The sequence below is a fragment of the Cygnus olor genome, chromosome 12 (assembly GCF_009769625.2).
Source record: "Cygnus olor isolate bCygOlo1 chromosome 12, bCygOlo1.pri.v2, whole genome shotgun sequence".
NCBI lineage: Eukaryota > Metazoa > Chordata > Aves > Anseriformes > Anatidae > Cygnus > Cygnus olor.
In genome coordinates, this window is record NC_049180.1 from 20,641,542 (window position 1) to 20,663,140 (window position 21,599).

At 36.6% G+C, this 21,599-nt stretch overlaps 1 protein-coding gene across 9 annotated transcripts in view; it reads left to right on the forward strand.

Annotated features, from left to right (window-relative positions):
- The window catches only part of ZNF536 (zinc finger protein 536), a 341,577-nt gene that overhangs the window by 194,223 nt on the left and 125,755 nt on the right, over positions 1-21,599 (forward strand). For 8 of the 9 annotated variants that reach the window (XM_040571232.1, XM_040571230.1, XM_040571233.1 and 5 more), the window contains one exon: positions 14,495-14,647. The exons of the other annotated variant lie outside the window; for it this stretch is intronic. In XM_040571232.1, coding sequence (XP_040427166.1) covers positions 14,495-14,647 — 153 coding nt within the window. The remainder of the gene's footprint in view (positions 1-14,494; positions 14,648-21,599) is intronic. 9 annotated transcript variants of the gene reach the window in all.

The window sequence follows — 21,599 nt, forward strand, 5'->3', positions numbered from 1 at the left end:
TAAGACTTAATAGTGTAAAGCATTCTCATCCAGAAGTCTTTCCAGAAGTCATTACCAGGATAAAGATAAATGTATGGAGAATCACTGTTTGGTTTCGTCTATTGTAATAGCTGTGATTAAAATGTTGCTGTTTTGGATCAGTTTTAATTCCAAAAATTGCAATCATCATAGGTGGATTACATATGTGTCTTTTCAAATAGATAACAAAATATATTTCCATGCTGTTTTTCCATAAATAAAAATTGAAATGTAAGAGGCAGGAGATTTGAGTAACATTGCAGCATTTAGCTGTCAAACTATGAATGGAAATTGCCATCATAGAGACTGTGTGTTTATTCTCATACTTAAAAAACAAAACAAAACAACAACAACAAGAAAACTGAACAGCACTTGCTGCGGCAGCACAGTAGCTAATGGTCTGTCAAGCGATTCTTTTCTGGAATGCCATTTCCGCTGGTCTCCAATACTCACCATTGTCCTGTCTGGTACCAGAGCTGCCTTTCCTAAGTTGAATCCTTCTATCATTGTTTATTTTAAATACACAATGCTACTGTCCTGATTAATGTCCTTTGGCTGCAGTTTTATGATAAAACTCCTATGATAGCAGTATAGAGTTACAGACTTTAGCTGCAACAGGTTTTAGTTGATCACCCTTTCTTAAAATGTTTCAGCATCTATCAGAAAGCTCCATTGCCCAGTAGTCAATAAGATCCCTTTTTTGAGACAAATACCTGTGACTCCCATGACTGGACACATATCTGTAGCAAGATATCACTTGTCTGTAGCCAGTAAAGGACCAGTAGTAGTACAATTGTTGACATTATTTCAGTTTCATTTGACCATTTTGTTCTGCCATTCACCTTTTCTCAACCCCATACATTACTTTGTTACGTTGGTCAATCCCACGGTAGACAGCTTTCAAATGTAATCAGTTGCAAGCCAGTTTTTTATGTACCAAATTCTGCATGGGCTTGCCAGGCTATTGGAGTGGCTCCCACTAGTACCGTCCTGAAAAGTCATGGAAACGTGTGTCTCCAAAAATGCAGTAGTCTGCATTCTCAGAGTTAAAATGAGTCTGTTGATTGAGATGGTATTTATTACATAGTGTCTTAATTTAAGCTAGTAATTGGCCAAAATTAAAATCTTAAGCCCCTCTGAATTGCAGGGTAGGAGTTTTTGTCTACATTTCTATAGTTGTCCTGATGCTTTTGTTTGTACTTTGTCAGATTCAGGGATTTTTTGGGGCATGTATTTCATGGGTAGTTTTGTCACAGCAGACTAAGGTGTTAAAAGTTTCATTTAAAACTATCCATTTTCCTGTCTGTCCAGAGTGTTTATCTAGTCTGTTTAATGTTTTTGTCTTATATACTACAGGTAATTTTACTTCTGTTCACAATAGTGAAAAAACGGTGAAAAGCTGCTCTTCCTCCATACCCTATGGAATTTTTCAAGAAGTACTTGTGAAACTCCTGTCTCTTTCAAACGTGACCTATGTGTAATCCTCTGTCTCTAACAGGTGCATTGCAAATAAGTATGTCCATTCTGAAAGATGGGATGTTTTGGAGTCCTTTTCTTTAAAATCAGTGCTCCTTTGTAAGGGGTAGGTTTCCCCTACTCTCTTGCCCTGTAAAGATCTTTCCTGCAGATCTGACCTTTCTGAGATAGGATTTCTTTCTGTCAGCATTTGACGTCATGAAAATCCAACTGGTAATTTCATGTTGGTGGATATTTCATGATGGTTACAAGAGCGGTCAGTGATGCAAAGGACGTTGATCAGAAAGGATGCAAAATGCAGTAAAGCCATTTGCAGTAAAGCGTTCAACCACTCAGCAGAGTGGAGACTAAAAGATTGGGCTTTGTTAAGAAGACTTTATGTACCTGCTGCTGCTTTGGGTTGTACGGGGGGAATGGGTAGATCTCCAGGAATCTGAAAAAGGAGATTTCACCACAGCCTCACATTTTCCTTGCTAACTGCCCTAAGATTCAAGAAAATCATTTGAACATTCTGGTGCTGAAGACTAGGTAGACAAATTGACTCTATTTATTTTGTTCCTTCTTATCCTTTATTACTAGGAGTTTTGTCTTATAAAACCAAGTGTGTGAATTCATACTTACGATAGTTGTATATACTTCTGTCTTCAAGAGGATCAGGCGGTACCAAATAGACTCAACTGATTGCAGCTATCTGTATGCATTTGCAATAGCGTGTTATGTGTTCAGTCGATTTCATTTTATCATTATCTGCAGATTTTTTCAGCTGGATGTGTTTCCTGTACCTTACCATACACTTATTAATATATGGAACTAACATCCACATGATGGTCAGAATATTTCCAGAATGTTTTCCTGTATTTTTGTTTTTCAAGATGTTCAGTAGATATGCCTGACCCTTACAGGCATGGCAGATGAGCTCGTGAGAACATTTTGGCTGAATTTCTGGTGATGTTCATGATGTAAAGGAGAAGTTGCTGTTGTGCTTTTAACAGAAAGAGAGAGAGAGACTAATTCTAGGACAAGTAAGGTTTCAAAATCAAAGGAGCGTTGCATGGTTGTATGTGTATATTTAAAAAAAAAAAAAGGAAAAAAAAAGAAAAGAAAGCAAAAGAAAATATAAAAAAGGTAGAACTGCAGCAGTCTGCCTCTCCAGTGTAGAAGTGAAGCAAATGAATATGGCCTTGAATACACTTTTAAATTTTTCAACACCATATTTTGCCAACTTTAGTTCACTCTGTTGACTATTCAGTCAGACCCTTTTTAAATTAAAAAGAAATACATGGCTGAATTATTTATTAAACAAAAGGTGCTTCTGTGCATGCAGACTACCTGGTTTTTGAATTTCTTTTGGCATTGGAGTTTGCAGAAATAGAATTTGAAAAAGTGAATTGCTAATAAGCAAAGGAATGGAACAACCCTTCTTCTCCTAAAGTCTGTCTGTCTCCGAGGCAGCTAATAAACTAAGTTGTGTCTGACTAGTCACAGGAAAAAAAAAAAAAAAAGCTAGATCTGCATTCAAATGTGCAATTTTGACCGTACTGTAAAGTTGTTTCTTCAGTTTGGTAGGCTTCATATAGACAAAATGTTATTAATTTCAGGTAGAGAAATGTATTTGCAAATAAGTTAGTCTGGATTATTTCCTGATTTTATAGATAGTCCTGATGGGCTAAAATATATATTTGCTGGTGAACTAATGTGGAAGAACAGTGAACTAGTGGAAGGAGGCATTCAAAAACTGTACCATGTTACAGTCAGACTGTATGTCCCACCATGTCACTAGTTCACCTTAGGGTGATAAGTACTTTGTACAACTGCTTTTGTTTTTCTCAGTACTACGCATTACTGCCTTTGTGTTGGTACTCCAGCTTTATGTAAAGCCAGTGTTTCTTGTATTTTTGAAGGAATGTTGCTTCCAAACACCTGATATTTTCTTTTCTCATCCCCTTCCCCAGAGGAAAACAGCTTCTAGCTTTTTGTCTGGACTTAAATCACAGTGGTTGTAGGGAAAATGTAATGTCAGGAAAACTCTGAGACCTTCTGTAAGTCTGTGAGCTGTGATCTCAATAGATTGCTTAAAAATTAAGGGGCTGTTTACCTAGTATTGAAAGAGGAATTAACTCACTGAATCTGAGGGACCATCTGTCTGAGAAGTTATTTCTCATCCCTGATGCAGTATATAACTAGCTAGGATTACAGTGATATGAGAAGTGTAATGGGTGCGAAAGGCCAGCCATGGCAGAAAAGAGACTTCAGATGAAGGTTCATGAGACCTGCCAGGGCTTTGAAGAGCTCCCAGTCCCACCGGTGTGGAGGGTATTTGCAAGGCCATAGCTGCCGAGCACGGAGCTCAGAAGAGGCCTGTGGAAGGAAAGCAGTGAGCAGTAGCGAGTGGCCGGGCACACCCTGGCTTTGATATCTACAGATGGAGAACTAAAAGATGGCAGGGCCACAGTCCAACACCACCACATGTAAAATAAGGCTCAGGATTTAGATAACTCTGTTCCAGCATACTGACGTGCATGGCCACAGTCCAACTTCAACACATGCAAAATTAGTTTCAAGATCATTCCAGCATACTGAAGCCTATGCCTAAACCAGTTATTGCCACAAGCTCAGCTAAATCAGAGGAGCGTTCAAAATACGGTATTTTTTCCTCTTTCTTTACCCAGATAGTTCAGATGAAAAATTGTATATTTTCATAGTAGAAAATGGAGATTGGATTATTGATATATTAGCTCCATATGCACTATTTCTTACTTTTATAGCCTACAAATAGCATGTTAATATTAGCGTACTCTAAGGCTATTTTACAAAACACGGGTACAGGTTGACCTACTAATGTACCTTTTGAGATGCATCATTAGTATAAAATAATTAATGAGCGCATTCATATGATATCATGTTATAAGACATCTTGGTCCCACTATGTCTGCAATCCACTGTGAAACCAGTGAGGAAAAAAAAAATACTAAGCAGTTAAAGGATCCCTTCTCAGCACTAGAAGTAATGAATTTAATCAATATTTTTCCATTATAGCAAAACTCATGTAATTAACATATTTTATTTTTAGAAAGAGGTTGCTAGTAAAATAGTCTCAGCAGTTCAGGATTGCTTATAAGTATTTCTTCAAATATGACTTTTTTTTTTTTTTAATGCAGAAAGAAGTTGGAAATTATACTTAAGTGGCATGTACCAAAAAAGTTAAATGGGAGAAAAATTATTTACAGAGGTATTTGTATTAGCTCAAAGCAGTCATTTAGTTTGGAGGCAGCACTGAAAAGTAAAATTTAAGAAAATAAAGTCTGTACTGTCACAATCTGTCCAAGTGTTGTATCACACACTGTGACATTATCCACTTTTTGGAGACTTTGTCAGCACGTCTGTAATCAGTAATCTGTAAAAGGAATGACAGACTTTACTTCTCTTTCTTTTTGTTGAGGGAAAATTAGCAATTTACCTACTTTAACCTGTACAGTTGTTTTTATGAGACTGATTCTAGTGTTGGTTTCTTTCTTACTGGGGTCTACAGAAAGATGATCCTGTGACATTTTCAGTAATTTACATCTTTATTAGAAGAAGTTTTTATAAAAGCTGATAATGTGCTACCAGCACTTCTATCCTGATTTTACCAACCTATGATAAGATAATAATTATGAAAAGGGTGTTTCTTAATCCATAGAGTGAAAAAACTTCTGTAATAAGACCTGAGGCCCCAAGACCTGCTTATAATGTGGCCAAGTCTGTGGTTCTGACTTGAAAATTTATTTATTTTTTTTATTGTGTAAGCCCAGCAACTCAAGGTGAAACTTGGCCTGTATAGTTATTAAATATTTCCATACAGTTACTCAAAAGATTTTAAAAGATATTTAATGAATTTTGAAAACTGTGTGGAGCTGGTTGTTAATTTCTGCTTTTTAGAGTCTCACAGACTCTATATTTTTGGGCACATTGGACAAGTTACAGAAAATGAATTCTGTACTGCTCTCTTCCACCCAGATTCACCATCTTCTCTACAATTTACTGACGGTCTTGGATTTTCTTCTTAGTGTGGCCTGTACCAAATGGTTCTGTTGTCCCACAAGTGTAGTAGGAATAAGATAGAGGTTGTAATGAAGTACACCTTACCTGTTTGGTTTATAAGTATGTAAAGATGCTGAAATGTGGAAGAAACAGGCTAAGTATGGAAGCAAGAAGGCGGCAATATATTCATTCACAGAAGTCCAGTTAATGGTTATTTTAGTTGATTAGCTAGCAACTTCATTTTCTCCCTCATGAAATTGCCTCCACAGATCCTTACTTCTGGAGCTTAATCAGCAGTAGCAATCCATCCCAGGAGTGGGAGATCAGGAGTACTTAATTAAAGAGGGACTGTAAGGCAACTCTCCCAAATTGGATATCTGATCTAGCCTTGGCATCAGGAGAGCAATGGTAGGTAAAAGTGTTTATCAAGCTCCATGTAGCCACTCTGCAAATCTCAGAGATGGGAATATGATGCAGACAGCCTGTAGAAGCTGCTATAACCTGAGTAATATGGGCTTTAAGGCCATCTGGTACCTGAACACCCGCCTACAAATAACACATACAAATCCAAAAGATGGTCCAGTTGGATAGCTTCTCTGCTGAGATTCCCTATTGGAATTTCCTCCAAAAGTAGTAAACAATCTGTATGAAGTGTAGAAAGACCTTGTCCTATCTGGTCAGTAACCAAGTGCCCATTTCAAATCTAAGGCCAGGATCAAAGCTAACTTGGGTGAGTCGGGGTTTGGGTAGGAAAACTAGTGAGACAGACAGGCTTACATGTAAAAGGCAGACTGTTGTTGGCATGAACATTGGGGAAGGTAGAAGGTTTGGGGAACATAGGTTTTGGGGAACTTCATTGGGGAACATAGAAGGTTTGGGAGCTTGCGTTACTGTCAGAAGTGCAAGTGAGCACCACTGTAAATTTTGAGGATAGATGAGAAGGAACATTGGCAATACACCAAGGAAAGATCCATAGGTACATATTTAAGCCCACAGCAGGTGATCCAAAGAGTGCTTTACTTGTAAATAAATATGTTCTGTACAGAGAAGTACAATAAGGTGTCCTGGCAGCTCAGATGTGCACTTCTGCAGGAAATAAGAGCAAACAGAAGCTCATCGCTGTGAGTAACTAATGTTACATTCAAGATAGCAAACAGATCCATTGTTCCATAAATGAAGAAGTACATCTTTGATCTATACAGTCAAACTAAAGAAGTAGGATGTCAAAGCCATGGTACTGGAATAACTGAACTGGAAAGCCAGTGAAGGGGTTGTGTGGTTCAAGAGTCTTGCACACAAAGGATTTAGGAAAAAAATATTCCAGGATCTTGGAAGAAAGTAGCAAAGATGGTATTAGTGGGAACAACGTAGTCATTTGCTGCAAACTCAGCTCTTATTAGCTGGACTTTACAGGTGATCTCTAGTGGTGATCTCTGTGTATTCCTGATGTTTGTTTACCTCAGTGAAGGACTTTACTTTGGTCTGATTGCATAAATTGCATTTTTTAATTATATCGCTGGGACATGCACTTCAGAATAGCCCTAAAAGTCATGAGCATTGGAAACAATCTGAAGATGTTCAATATGCCTTCATGTGCCTACATTCCAAAAATTTCTTCTGTACTCTCTTCAGTCTCATTTTGATTCAATTTTAGTGGAATGAGTATTTCAATAACATGCTAAGGTATTGATTTGAATCTAAGTGTTGAAGCATCATTGAGTTCTGTAGGCCTGGAGAGGTATACAGGTGCAAGATCAAAGTCTCAAGCTTACTTTCTTCTTATGATGAGCTAAGAGAATGTGTGATGGTTTACAGGGTAATGATATTTAACTGTAATCTTCTCGGGGCATGGACTACATTCTGTTGATTTTGTACAACTGAACTAAGTATCACTCATTAATAAAACAGTACAGCAAATGAACTATTTTGTTTTTTATTAACAATTTGAATTTTACACAGTATTTCATTTTAAATAAGTATAAAATCATACCCTAAAATGGTAAGATGTAATTGCTGATCATGTATCTCTTTGTTCCAGACACTTTTATAAAAGTGTATGTATTATGTATGATGTGACCTTCAAATGTCATGAATGCGTTGTGCAATAAACTGTCAATATTTGTGGCTATAAGGTACTAGATGACTTTTACAATAATTGGAACAGCTTTATTAAAAGCTTGGATCACTCAGCTGGTTAAAGAGAAAGACACAGGCCAGTGTTCATCTGGGAGTTTCCTTCTGCCAACTGTTAAATGAAAGAAATTGTAAGATACTTAACTTTTTTTTTTTTTTTTTTAAGAAAGAGTAAAAAAGGTCCCTTGGAAAAAAATAGTCTATTCAAAAAAATCTTTGTTTATAATATGAATTCTCAGTCCAAACAGAGCCATTGTAAGTTAATGGCAAGGAATTAACCCTGTTTTTTTTAAGTACTATATCTGATTTTGTCTTTTGGTCACAGGATTCTTCAAACAAATCAGACAGCTAAAAAGATGTATTCAGAAACTGTGTTTGAACTTTGATTATCTTAAAAGGTTTTAAAGATTTAGAACAATTTGCAAAGTAAGACTACTAGGAACTCTAAAGCAAAAACTCTGTAGGGAATTTGATTAAAAAGAAAAGAGGATAAGAAACATTTTGTGATAAACAGCTTAATTTTGGTTAAGTGTCTGTTGTGTCTCTTTATGCTGTATATACAGACTCTTGCATATTTCTCAGAATGTGTACCACACTAAAAAGCATTGCAATATAACCAAAATTTGCATACATGCTGTAGCGTTGTGTAACCCATGGCATGTGAAAACCACCAGTCATCCTCTGTGTCAAAAGTATGGGCTTAAGGTGTATGCGCTGTCCCAAGCTGCCAGCATGCCAGTTACTAAGAAATTGCTGAAAATATTTTGGCTCCTCTTCTCTTGAGCTTGAAATAACTCCTAGGGAGTTCCCTTGTAGTTGGTGGTATTGGCTATAACTGCTGTGTGCTCACTTCTAGATGTGGCAAGTCTTTCCTGGTGTAAATTGATGTGGGCATTTTACTTCAGTTTAATTTAGCTTGTACTTTAAATTTAATTCTGCTAAAGCACGCATTGGTAGCACAGGCGGGGCAGTCTGTGAATTTTGTTTGCTTGCGCGGTTCAGAGGGCTGAGTGGGAAGTCTGATGTCAGAAGCGGTATCTCTTTATTTACCAGTGGAACCTTTGGTATAATCTTTATTTCTAATAATACAAACAATGTGAATGCTGTTTTCTCACTAGTAGGCCTCCTTTCCAATTCTCGTCTAAAATAGCTCTCTGTTTAAACAAATTCTCTGCCAATCTATATTAATGTTCCACAGTTTAAGATTCCCATATATGGTCATTATAAAACCTAAATCCTTGATGAAACAATAGAGACAGCAAGTTGTTCCTGACCTAAGACATTAGTAACTCTTTCCGGAGGCCTAAAATATAACTGTAATATTCAGTAATATTAGACTTTTATTTTAAGCCATGAACTTCACTAGCAAGAAGTGTAGTAACATCTGCTAACAGGATTCTAATTTCAGATTTGTAAGCACTGGGGCAGATTATAGTCTCACATCTAAGCATACTATCGAAGCTACTTCAGGTAACTGAAAAAAATATGATTAATTATAACCCTATTTTCCACTATTTTCAATCTTATTCGCATTTTCTCTAAGGAATTGGCAAGAAAGGTAAAGCATGTTTTCCCAGAAACTTTTGTATCCTTTACTTCTTCCCAGGGAACAGGGTGGTCAGAGTCTAGGCATACTTGCATAAAGATTACAGCAGTGACAGGATTAAAATATTGCATATCTTCTAATTCTCTTCTTGACATTCGATTCAGAATAAAATTTTTCCTGCTAAAGTAAGTAGTTGTACACAAGGTGGGATTATCAGGGTGGTTTATACATTTAATTTTTTTTTTTTTAAATAACCATGGTCATTGCCACTTCATGTTGCACCATGTTTCATTAAGTTTTGAAGGCAGCTTAAAAGAACTGCAAATATTTTGAATTTCTGAAATATACAGAAACGTGGGATTATGTGCATCTTTAAAGGCTTTTGGCCACCCTTTCAAAGGGTGCTTTAATAATGACTGAAAAATGTGCAAGAGCAAACACATTTGTAAGTGTGATTACCTATTTTGTGAGTTGATTACCTTTTCCATGTGATTGCCTGTTTTTGGCTAATTTGGCAATCCTTGTGTTGAAAAATTCCAACTGACTTCACTGATAATTTAGTCTGTGTGAGGACTGCAATTTAGCTCCTTTGAACATGAAAGTACCTCTTTGTGAATCCCTGTGCTTTCACATACACGCAACAAATAAATGCTCTTGTAAAATTTATGGGACATGTATGTAGATGCTCCTTTGAATATTTGCTGTTCATATGACAGAAGTCAGTGCTATTACCTAACCAACGGAAAACATGGTTCTTTTTACAAAACAATCAGTCCTTTTCTAATCAAGTTTATAAACTCCTCCCACAAAGGTAGGCCAGTCTTACAGAAAACATACAGAAATTTCAAAAACAAAAAATATTCATATGACTGACTCTGCTCTAAGTACACAGACTTGTCATCTACCTATGTATGTATTCTCTTTTCTAGAAATATCCACTGAAGTTGGCATTGTGCCCCAGTGGGGTCCGTATCCTTGTGCTGAGGCCACTGATAGGTGTGACAGTAGCTCATTTCTGAGTTGATCATTTCTGATTTCTAGTAAGATACTTGCTGTAAAAAGAGGATTCATCAGTGTACTTCTCACTTATTTTCTTTTAACCTGCTACTGTAAAAGTGTTCCTGGCTCAAAACTGCTTCCTGGTGTTATCTGGCTCTGAGGAAATCTCCTGTACTGCAGGGGATGTGGACACAGCCTGCAGCCCTGTGCAGCTCCTCTCCAGTGCTGGCTTTTTGTCCTTCCTCTCCAGAGAGGGGAGCTTCTGTCTGATGAAGGGCTAGTCCTGCAGCTAGTCCTGCAAGTACTGATCTTATGGCTTGCTCAATTTTCATTTCAGTCTGTGTGGTAAATAGACTCGTTCACGTTTTGGCCAAATCAGCTCTTTGATTATGTAGCTAATTACGACCTTCTGATATGGATATTAAAGTGAAGTTTCTTTCCTTGCACTCGTCCCACGGCAGTCACTAAGTGACAGCCACAGAACGGTAGCTCTTGAAGGCAAAGCCAATGGCTGTTGCATCTGAGTCCTTCATAGGGGATTGTCACCACCTGTAAGCTGTGAAGAGCATTCAGCCAGGCCTAGATGTTTTTTGCTATTTGTTCAAGGCACAGAGTGCAGGTGGGTGGATGGCTATGCTAGGGGTGGTGTGAACTACCTGCCTCTGTGTGAGCCTCTGGCCATGAGACTCTCCCCTGTCCCTTTTCACCATGGCACAGTTCAAGGCTGCCCCGATGAATCCCCGTCGTGCCAGAGACAGGTTCCACAGCAAACTGAGAGCAGCTTGAGGTGAGCACTTACAGCTGGCCACACAAGTGGCTGCAGAACGAATCGGGACTTTATGGTCACCCAAGGCATGGTACACAAGAGGTGTCCCAGCACATCTCCCCTAGAAGCTGCTTCATGGCTGCGTGCCGTGCTGAGGAGGTGTATCTGCCTGTCCATCAGCTGTGTGTGGCAGGTCTCACAGGTGTGGCCTTTTCCTTGCTCTGACACAAAGACAGGTTTCTCATTCAGAACTGAATGTTGCTTTTTGCAGTTCTACACGTGGCTTTTGCTTTGAGCAAAGTGAAAGAAAAGCTCGGTGAAATTAAGTTCAGATACAAGGCTTGGAAGCTGCACATCTAGCCTGTAACTCCACACAATATTTCATACCCTGTTCTGTTATTTCCTGCACTTGAATCAGGAAAGGTAGGGATGGGCAGGAAGACATTCAGGACATAGACCTGCCTATAATGGAAGTAGGTAGTAAAAAAAGAAGCCTAATCTCATGTGCATCGAGTGCACATCATGTAGACCACATAACTCAGTGAACCACAATGACTGCAAGATAAGTAACTGTTCTCTTTCCTTCCTGATCTTTTATCCTCAGAATTGAGCAGCCTGAAAACCATAGCTCAAATCCCAAGTAAATCATATATTAGATGGATTTGGTGGGGCTAATCCTAGTTCTGCTGGCCTGTAAAACATTACCACAGTTCTGCATGCTTTAACATAACTGAGAGTTTGTGCTTAGGAAGAGGGTAACAAAGCAGGAGAAAGGGGCACATCCGAGCTGCAGCAGAAATGACTATTGGTAAAGTGGAAGATTTTTCATTCTGCCCATATATTGTTTTTGGCTTAACCTATAATCACCAGTTTGCCTCATAACTCTTTCCTTGCTAATCACTTATCCTTTTTCTGTTTCACATTTTTTTCCCCCTTCACTTTCCATATGTTGTTTTAAGAGAGTCAGTATAAAAAACTTGACAGCAGTGAGATGTAAATGCATTTTAAAGTTAAGCATATTTTAAACTTAAGTGCCTTGACAAATAGGTACAATTTGCCAAAACGGGGCCGTAGTAAGAAGTTGGGGTAGCATTTGATGGGGACAGACGGCATCCTTGAACATATCTTTTCATTGTTGGAAATAAAAGGACTTAGATGTAAAGCTGTTCATTCAGGTAGTGATGGCCTCCAGTGCTTCGGTGGGCTTTGTAGGCTGAGGAATTCAAAAGAAAACCCCTCAGCCCAGCTTTAAAGTCTTAGGAATGCTTTCACTGTGGGAAGAAAAATTCTTCAAGGTAAGGCCCCTGTTGGAGCAAAGCCTTTGGAACTATCTACTGTATGTCTATTTAAATCTAAAAGAAAACTCTTCAGACCACCCACATCTTTCTTTGCTTCATTGTTGTTTTCAGTTTGCTTTTTCAGAGGGATTAGTGCTAGAGTAAACTCCATCGTCTCGCTGCCTTAAAAAAATTCAATTTTGTGTAAAGTGAAAATTAGACTCTTAAATCTGCAAAGCGAGCTGTTTATCTTACAAATTTATTCTTTTTTATTGGGCCACACATATTCTAGATAGAAAGATAAAAGGCAAATGGATAACAGGCCATCATTTAGAGTGACATTTAGCAAAACATAACTAGTAGACTCATTCGGTAAATTCCTCCTGAGTGGCTTGTTAGCTTTATCTATATATTTATCTATAATGCTCATACAGTATTTATTGAAAATGAAAATAAAATCCCACCATTTATCATCAACATTCCATATTTTGCACTTCAGAAATGCTTTTTGCACTCAGGAATTCTTTTTCTCCTGAAGCAGTTTAGGATGTGGTTATATACAACTATTGAGGAGAAAAAAAGTGGAAAATCTAAACTCTTTAGGAAAGTTGGAATTATAGACTAGCACCTATGTACGCTTTTCTGGATTCTGAAAGACAAAATAAACTCTGCATTATGTTTCTTTACATACATGTGAATAATTCAAAATGACAGTTACTAGCCTTGTAACCGAAATAGTGTGCTATAACTCTGCAGTCTAAGAGCAATCAGAAAGTATTAAACAAGAATGTCATTTTCAAGAATCAGATTTTGCCTGTTGATTATTAACAATAGCTTGATGACATACGTGATTAAGACAAGCATTTATACTTTCTTTTCTTTTTTTTTTTTTGGTCACCCCCTTCTTTCAGCTTTAAGTGAAATTGTTTAGAGTGACCATTTTATAATAAATAATGAAATTCTTGTTAGTTTTACCTTTTCCAGCAATGTGGTATTTGGGTCTCTGCTCTTCTGTGAGCAGTTTTTATTAGAGCCAAATGTTTAAGTTTTTCTTATGTTCCATCACTTCCATTTAAAAGACAACACTGTGTAAACTGCACTGTTTCCTGACAGCTTTAGTTACATATCAAATGGGTAGAGACAGAGCATTTTCAGTCAGTAGTTTATGGTTGAAATAGTCGAGACTTTGCATGCAGATTTTAACTACCTACTCCCCACCTCAGTACAGACCTCATAACTCAGCTTTTGCACACAGGTATGGTAATGTGTCCATGTGTATTGTATCTCTGTGGTGTGCCAGTATCGTAAATCTATTTCAGAAGTCCAACATGTGCCATGATACTCTTTGGTGATAATGTGAATTGATACCTGTATGTGATGTTACATGACCCTGTAAGTACAAGGTGAAAGCTGAGTCTTCTGTGGTTCAAGTAATGACTTTTTAAAAATGCTCAATGTTTTGTAATATTTATATCAGTCTTTTGCAAGTTATTTTGTCCATAGTCTGCTTGAATAATAGCAGCTTCTTCAGGGTGGCTGAGAATGACTGTTTCTTTATATCAGGAGAGAGAAAAGATGTCCTGGAGTCTCACCCATTGTATTACAAAGCGAAGAGTAACTGCAGCCATGAAGATCGAAGGAGAAAACTCAGTAGCTGTGAGTGAGAGGGCATAGGAATCCCCCCTCATCTGACCAATTTTTCCATTGGCTTTCCCATGATATTAGGTCACTCACTAGGTCAGGCGTCATTACTCTAATGTTGAAGTGTTGCAGAAGAAAGTTGGTTAGCTTTGTGTATAGGCATTGCCACTTCTGTTGGACTCATCACTGCAATTCCATTTTTATGGGAGGTTTTTACATGCTGATGCAACCTTTTTCCCTCTAAAAACATGCACATTTTTACAATACTTATAAACTAAATAGATTCAACAAAACAACAATTTAAAACTTTTGGGGAAAAATTAATAGGAACTAAGCAAAAGAAGAAATCAAACCAGCTGCTGACACAGCTGTTTCTTTTCTTGTATAATTTGGTTCAATATAAAGGTACCATATGCTGCTTAAAATGATGATAGGAAAGATGAAATAATTTAAGAGAATAACAAGAAAATACATGAATTGTCAGCATTCTGTCAGATTTAAAGAATGAAATAGACAGGTGTAGTATTGACATGTTTAACTTTGTGTTTTGTTAGCAGTTTTAGTGAGAACAACTTCTGACATGTGCTGAAGTGATGTGAGAACATTTCTGTGTTGCAGACATTGGAGAAGAAGCTGGGAGATCTGTAGGAGTCCAACAGCCAGCTTTACTGAGAGACAGGAGCCTTGGTACTGCCATGAAAGACTGCCCATATTGTGGAAAAACTTTCAGAACATCACATCACTTAAAGGTCCACTTGAGAATACATACAGGTGAGAGGAACAAGAGGAGCGGAGCACTGACAGAAGCGATGTGTGTATGTGGGTTAACATAATATGTGGCTAGAAGCCTTAATTCCCAGTGTAGATTTGGACTCATTAGTTGGAAAGTCTTTTGAGAAAGATATATGACAGTCTTAAATAAAAGCACAAGGAATGTGTTGTTGGATAAAGACCACTTTAATGGAATCATCTTTTCCCAGTTGAGGTTATTTCTGTCTCCTTCCCTGCTTCATCACTGTTTCCTTCAATTACCCTTGTCCTTCAATAGGCATAAGCCTATTGGTTTCAGACTTAGTTATATTAACTGCTTCAAAGGCCTTCCTTAGCATCTACTTAGGGATTCTGTATGTTTTGCTCAGAGTTACTATTTTTGTACAATTTAACGTGCTCATTTTTAACCTCACTGTTCATATGAATACATCAGCTTCATGGATCTGCTTTTTTTTTTTTTTTTTTTTTTTGTGCTAGAACTAACCCAACTTACTACTTGGACATAGTAATACTTACCATGTTTTAAGCATGGGAAGAAAACTTGCCACATTTTATTTTAATAAGAAAACCAGACTTTCTATTCTACAGAGACTTACTACTGGTCTAGATTCTTTCTTTATTTTTGTATGTCACTGCTCTAGATACTAAAAAAATGTAACCACTCCAATTAAATTATAATACCATGTTTGCTTTAAAGTGTATATGTGCGCGGTAGAGTTCACACAGAGACACAGTATATATTTAGGAAGGCTTACTATCTCCATAGTTAGGAGCTGACATACAATGTTGGCATCCTCAGGTCCTGCTGATGTCACTTGAGATTCTGTCTGTGGTCAACCTGATATTGTTTTCTTTCAAGTGTTAGGTATTGTGGTGTGCTCTGGGAGAGAGTGCAAAGCTGGAGATTTAGGACACTTGGTTTTGTAAACAGGTGCAGTGGGCAGTGCAGTTGTGGAGTCATTCATTTTCTTTTTAAGATACTTTAAACGAATTTCAGAATGTTACTGCTATTTTTCTAATTGATAGATAAAACAAATTGCATGAAGAAATACTTTTCAGTTATACTTCTTGCGTGAAAAATGTCACCAGAATTTTTTATTTCACTGAGGTAGCAGATAAGCAGTATTTGCCTCCCTTCCCGAAATTGGCAATCACACTTCTCCTATGTGCTTGCACAGGTGTAATGCTTAATATTGGGTTTGTGAATGTAAGGCCTGATTTTGAAAACTTGAAAATGAAGGCTGAAATTTGTTTAAAGAAAAAAACTCAGTGATGAGATGGGAAAGTTTCTTCATTGTATTTTTTTTTCTTTATTTCTTTGGACTGTGGAATAGGAATTAACAACGATGGTTTGATCTGAATTTTAAAATCTGGCCCGCAAAGTAGTCTGTCTGTCTGGATTGCAAGCTTCTTAGGGCAGGAATATTCTTTTCCATATCTTGGACTAGTGAATGTAGGAAAAATGAAACATAAAGGATGTAGGAAAAATGAAACTTCAAACCCTATGTGTTTGCTCTCTAATGTAGTAAAAACAAACCATGGTAGTTATTTTATTGGGAAATAATCCTGTAACTATGAGGTTTAAACAATTTGACATTTTGCTAATGGAGAAGCAAAGGAAAATTCTTTAAAATAACCTGAGTATACCCATCTCTCCTTTTGCTTTATTATATAGTGGTCATTTTTTTGTTGTTATAAAGATAACAATGATTATGCATTTGGTATTTGTGGCTTAGAACTAATGGAAAGTAAATTAATTGAAATGGAAATATTCCATAAAAATTGCATATTAAAAGTTACTAAACAAAATTAAAACAAGAACAACTAAAGCATGTATGAAATAACACACACACACACAAAAGAAAACATTATATAGACTATTGAAACAACATTTGCAATACTTTTAAAAGGCATTATAATTTTAAAATAGATAAAAATCAATTTCCATTAGGTTGAGAACAAAGTATTTGTAAATAATCACAAGAGTATGTTTAAATGGAGCAGTGTTTTACATATTGGAAATAATCGTAATAAATATTATAAAAATGTAAATTGGCAAATTACTAGAGTTATTAAATAAAAATTAAGTTGCTCTGCAGTAAATGGAAATGATGTAATAGATACCAGTTATTAAACAAATATTGGTTAGCTCATACTTAACAGGGACAGTTTCCTGCTTTTTATGTCACACTCTGTCTTTATTATATGCCTGGATCATATAACTGACTGATAAAAAACACTTTACTGTGTTTCTCCACTACATTAACTCAATTACTGTTCTTGTTCTCACAGCACCTGTTTTTTAGAGATGAGCTCAAGCAGTTCAGCAGAAGTCAGGTTCCTTTGAACATCTGTGTGTTTGGAGGCACATGAGTAGGTTGGTTTGGTACGCATGCCAACACAAGACCCAAAGTCTGATCCAGCCAGGAGGTGCTTCTGTGGCAATTGGCCCAAAAAACCTAGAGAAGCTGTTTAATCCCTCACAAGAGGAGGAAGCTATGCTCTGTTATAAAAGAATTAGCTAGTGACTTGGGTTGCTTATTTTTTTCCTTTGGATATTTATGGTTGCAACCTTCTCAACACGGGGGCTCAATGTCTGTGTAGTTTGCTATCACATAAGCTTTCCAAAACAAAGCAGCAACAACAAAAAACACACCAAAAACTCATTTGAGTGCCAACACACAATTGTAGAGGTTTCTTCTTATTTTCTAATGCACTGATATTCAGCCATGAACAGCTTTAAGGGGATGAGAATAAGATATGATGTCTGCTTGTTGCCGTACAAAAAGAAGAAAAGGGCATAATTATGTAAAATCAGAGTTTATCCTCTTTCTTGCTCTCAAAACAGTTGAAGGGCTAGTTTCTTAGCACAGCCATGACAGAAGAGAGGAAGAACTCTCAGGGCAAAATCTTCCAGAGCCTCATGGCTTAGAAAGGAAAGAAAGAATTCCCCATAACCCTCCTAAATTACTTGTTTATATTGACTAGGGGATAGAGATGGGCTGTGTGGTCCTGCTTCTTCAAAACTACCTACTTCAACTCACAAAAACTCAGTGTGAAAAGAGACAGAAACAGGGAAAGTGTGTATTTGCCCCATGTGAAATTGGGAAGAGATTTTGTTAAAGTGTGGAAGCTATACTGCTCAAAGTAAAAATTTGACCTTGTGTCTAAAATTATAGTGAATACGGACTTTTGCAAAGCATGAAGAAAAATAAATTGATAAATAGATCTGCTTTTTTTTCTTTTTTTTTTCTTTTTTTTTTTTTTTTTTTTTCCAGAAGCTAGCAAGAAGAATAATAGTATCCCAAAAATATTTTATGGCAAAAAAAAAAAAGAGAATGCAAAAATTCAAAGTATATCACATTAATGAAATAGAATGTAGTAGGAAAGACAATTGAATGCTTTGGTGATTTTAGTTGTTTGTTATGACCCCATACTTATACAATTCTCCAGTACTGAATATCTTTTGTATTCTGTTTCCAACCAGCCAGAGAATAGCGTCATTCTTCTTTTAAGAATTCCAGAACAGTGTCAGTGATGGCGTTTGAAAAGGAATGAGGGTCCAGTGGTTAGGATATCTGTCTAGGAAAAGAACAAACTGGATTCAGGTTGTAACTCACAGTAAAATGGGTGGACTAGCCACTTTGTGACTCATCTTCCTGGTTATAAAATAATGGTAATACAGCTGTGAAGGTTATAACACAGACAGCTCAGAGGTGCTCAGACTAAGAGAAGGAAAACTTTCTTATGTAAAATATCTCAGACCAATAATATGCCACATCCGGACTTTGCATTTTTCCCCTCTGCAGGCAGCAATTTAGGGTTCCATCGTTCAAGGAGCTGAGTGTCTTCTATATGTTCTTGAGCATTCTCAATTCCCACCAAAACCAATTAGATGTGTTGTTTTTATGTTACATGCCTGGGACTTTGGACAGTATAGAAACAGTTAAATGTAAAAAATTAAAATTTCCTATGTTCTGCTTTTGGCAAGCAACATACTACGTAGGGGCTCTAGCACCTCTTGCACTTCGCATTAGCATTCAGAAACTGCTGCAGATGTGGACCAGTTTGGGTTTGTGTCCTCAGCTATATTTCCTGTATCACTGGCACAGTTAAATCCCTTGTGTGATGAAAACAGAATAACGTGCATGAGCAAAGTATAGCCCTGAAAAAGGTTTGGATTGTGCTAAACTGAAGAAACCTAAGACAGATAGGGGTAGAAAGAAGCAGTTTAGCAAGGTTGTGTCCATTAGCTGAAGGTATGTTATGATATGGCTGATATACATCTTACAAGTATTACGTGTATTATATTTACAGTGTTAACTGCAGTTTCCCTTGGAAATGTGACTAGCCAATTTTAAAACTTGCTTAGATGAACTGATGAAATACAGTAAAAATGGTGCTGTTTTAAATGAATTCAATTCACATTTTCTTCCTAAAAAAAGACTGCCTGTTGCCATTCTCTGAAGGCTCTTGTAGTGGGATGAGCAACATGAATAATTAAGGAAAATGGGTATGTGTGCTCCAAGAGGAGACAATTTTGGTATTGAACATCCTTTATTCTTACATTTCTAAGAAGAACTAAAAGGACTTTTCATTTCTGTAGATTTCTCCAGATTTCCCATCCTTAACATTGTACAGTATGCCTTTTCTCCCGTCTTAATGACGTCCCAAACTTTTGTTGAAAATAATTGATTGAATTTAAATTTCCTTAAAAGTTTAAGAGGTAATGTTACAGTATAAATTTCCTACCAAACACTAAGTAGGGAAATATCCATTAGTGAAATTAACTACAGTTTCTAGGTAGCTAACAATGTGCAGTATACAGTAGGGCATGGCTAATGAACACTGCAGTGGGTGATATTTCATTATACAAATTAATGCTCACATTTTAATGGGAAAGTCACATAATGAATCTCAGCTTCAGTGACAGCAATTAGAGACACAGATTGTCCCCTTCTGGACAAGACACTGTTTAGCAATAAGCAGCTGTGTAAAAAGTCTTCAGGTTTACAACATATATATATATATATGCTTTGGGGGAATTAGTGTGCAGTTTATATTAATGTACTGAATCTTCCCTGCAAAGGAACAACTGTATTTATCTCTCTGCATTTTAACTAAGTAAAGACATGTAAAAAGACTAAATAAATATTGTAGATGAGATATAAATACATGAGAATATTCAATTATAAAACTTTATAAAAATTAAAATATTTTATCGTAATACCTAGTGCACAATTTAAAAATCTTTAATAAACTGAGTGAAAAGCATCACAAGTCTGTCCTCTTAAAGGGTAGAGGTAGTTTAATCATATATAATAGAGAAAAATAGCTAGTAAAGGAAAGTAGTAAAGAGAAGAAGTTAACTAGTATTTCTGACAAACAGATTAATTGTATGGTGAAACATGTGCAGGATCCAAAAATAATCCTACAGAACTTTTGATATTCCATTTGGTTTAAAAAGTGTGAAGTGAATGATTAGAATGATAAAAGAAATTACCATGTAAGAATAGGCATAATAATGAACTAATTAAACCATACAGCAATTCATTTCTAAAATATCTACTGCACAATGGATAAAATAGGTTATCAATAACTGTTTCAAAGGTAAAATAAAAAATGCTATAAAATGTTTTCAATATTTTCATTAAGTAGTATTCTCTGGAATTATAAGATGTTTGATTTCATTTGCTTTGCATGAAAGAAAACCAAAGCATGTTTAGAAATGTATAGTATCCAACTGAGACACACATTGTCCCTGAGTATCCGTCAAAACCCTTCTACTGCCTGCTGGAGCATTAGGTATGGGGTTCTTGCATTGATGCATGGACCTCACTGTGCTGAGGAGCAGAGAGGCACAGCCCACAGGCAAACTCCATGAGAAATCTGTTTTTTAATAAAGGTTGGAGGGCTTTCAGTGGGGAACGGGTGTGTAGGGTGCATTACAGATTTTTAAAAAGCTGCATGTTAAATATAAAAAATGAACAAATAAGCTCACAGCGGTAAATATAAATCAACAATTAAGAAGTATAGAGATTTTGGTAAGGGGAACTAAAAGAAACAGTAAAGATATGTACGTGGATATTACGGTTACAGAGTACAAGGTAACTTCTGTAGATCTTGAGGTTTAACACTTGGTATCTTGCTAAGAATGGCCAAAATGGGTAAAAAATTATTATGGTAGGGAAGACTAAATACTCTTCTGCTCTGTTCTCAGAAATAAGCATGATGGGCTTTTATAAGTATTTTCCAGTGATGCAGTTCTGCCATTAAGTAGTGAGGCTATTATACTGTAGCCCACTACATTTTAATATTTTTTAGAATGAATTAGACTGGATAACTTGCAGTAAAGTCTTAAAAACCCTGGCTGAAGAGCTCTCCAAATCATTAAAATTCATTAAAAAAAAAAAAAAAGAAAAAAAAGCTTCAACTATTCTAGAGCTATTCTAGTTTTTCCAAACCCAAAGAACAGTAAGACCTTGAAATTATAAATGGACTACCCATTGATGTAAGTTTTATGTAAAATTACAGAATTAATTTGGTAAATAATTAAGAACTGGTAACACAGTTAATGCCAGTCAATTTTATTTTATGAAAGTAAGTTTTATCAAGTTTCTTAAGTTTCTCTCAAGGCTTGTGAAAATAACTTGTTCTATGTGACATTTGCCCCCAAACCAACAGTATACACAGACAAAGTGGTACATAACCTGGCAGTCCCACAGCAGTGCTTTCAGCTCCGTCTATTTGGTATTTCATCATTATTTGGAAGAGTATCAAATCGCTGTTGATAAAACTTACCAATGGCATAAAAATGGTAAAATGCTAAAAATCACGGGGAGGGATTGATTAGTTGCATAGTCAAGTGGGCTCTTTACAACAATATGAATTTTAAATCAGCAAACTGTAAAGGAACAAATACTAGAGGTGTTGATGAACTGGGCCTAGTATT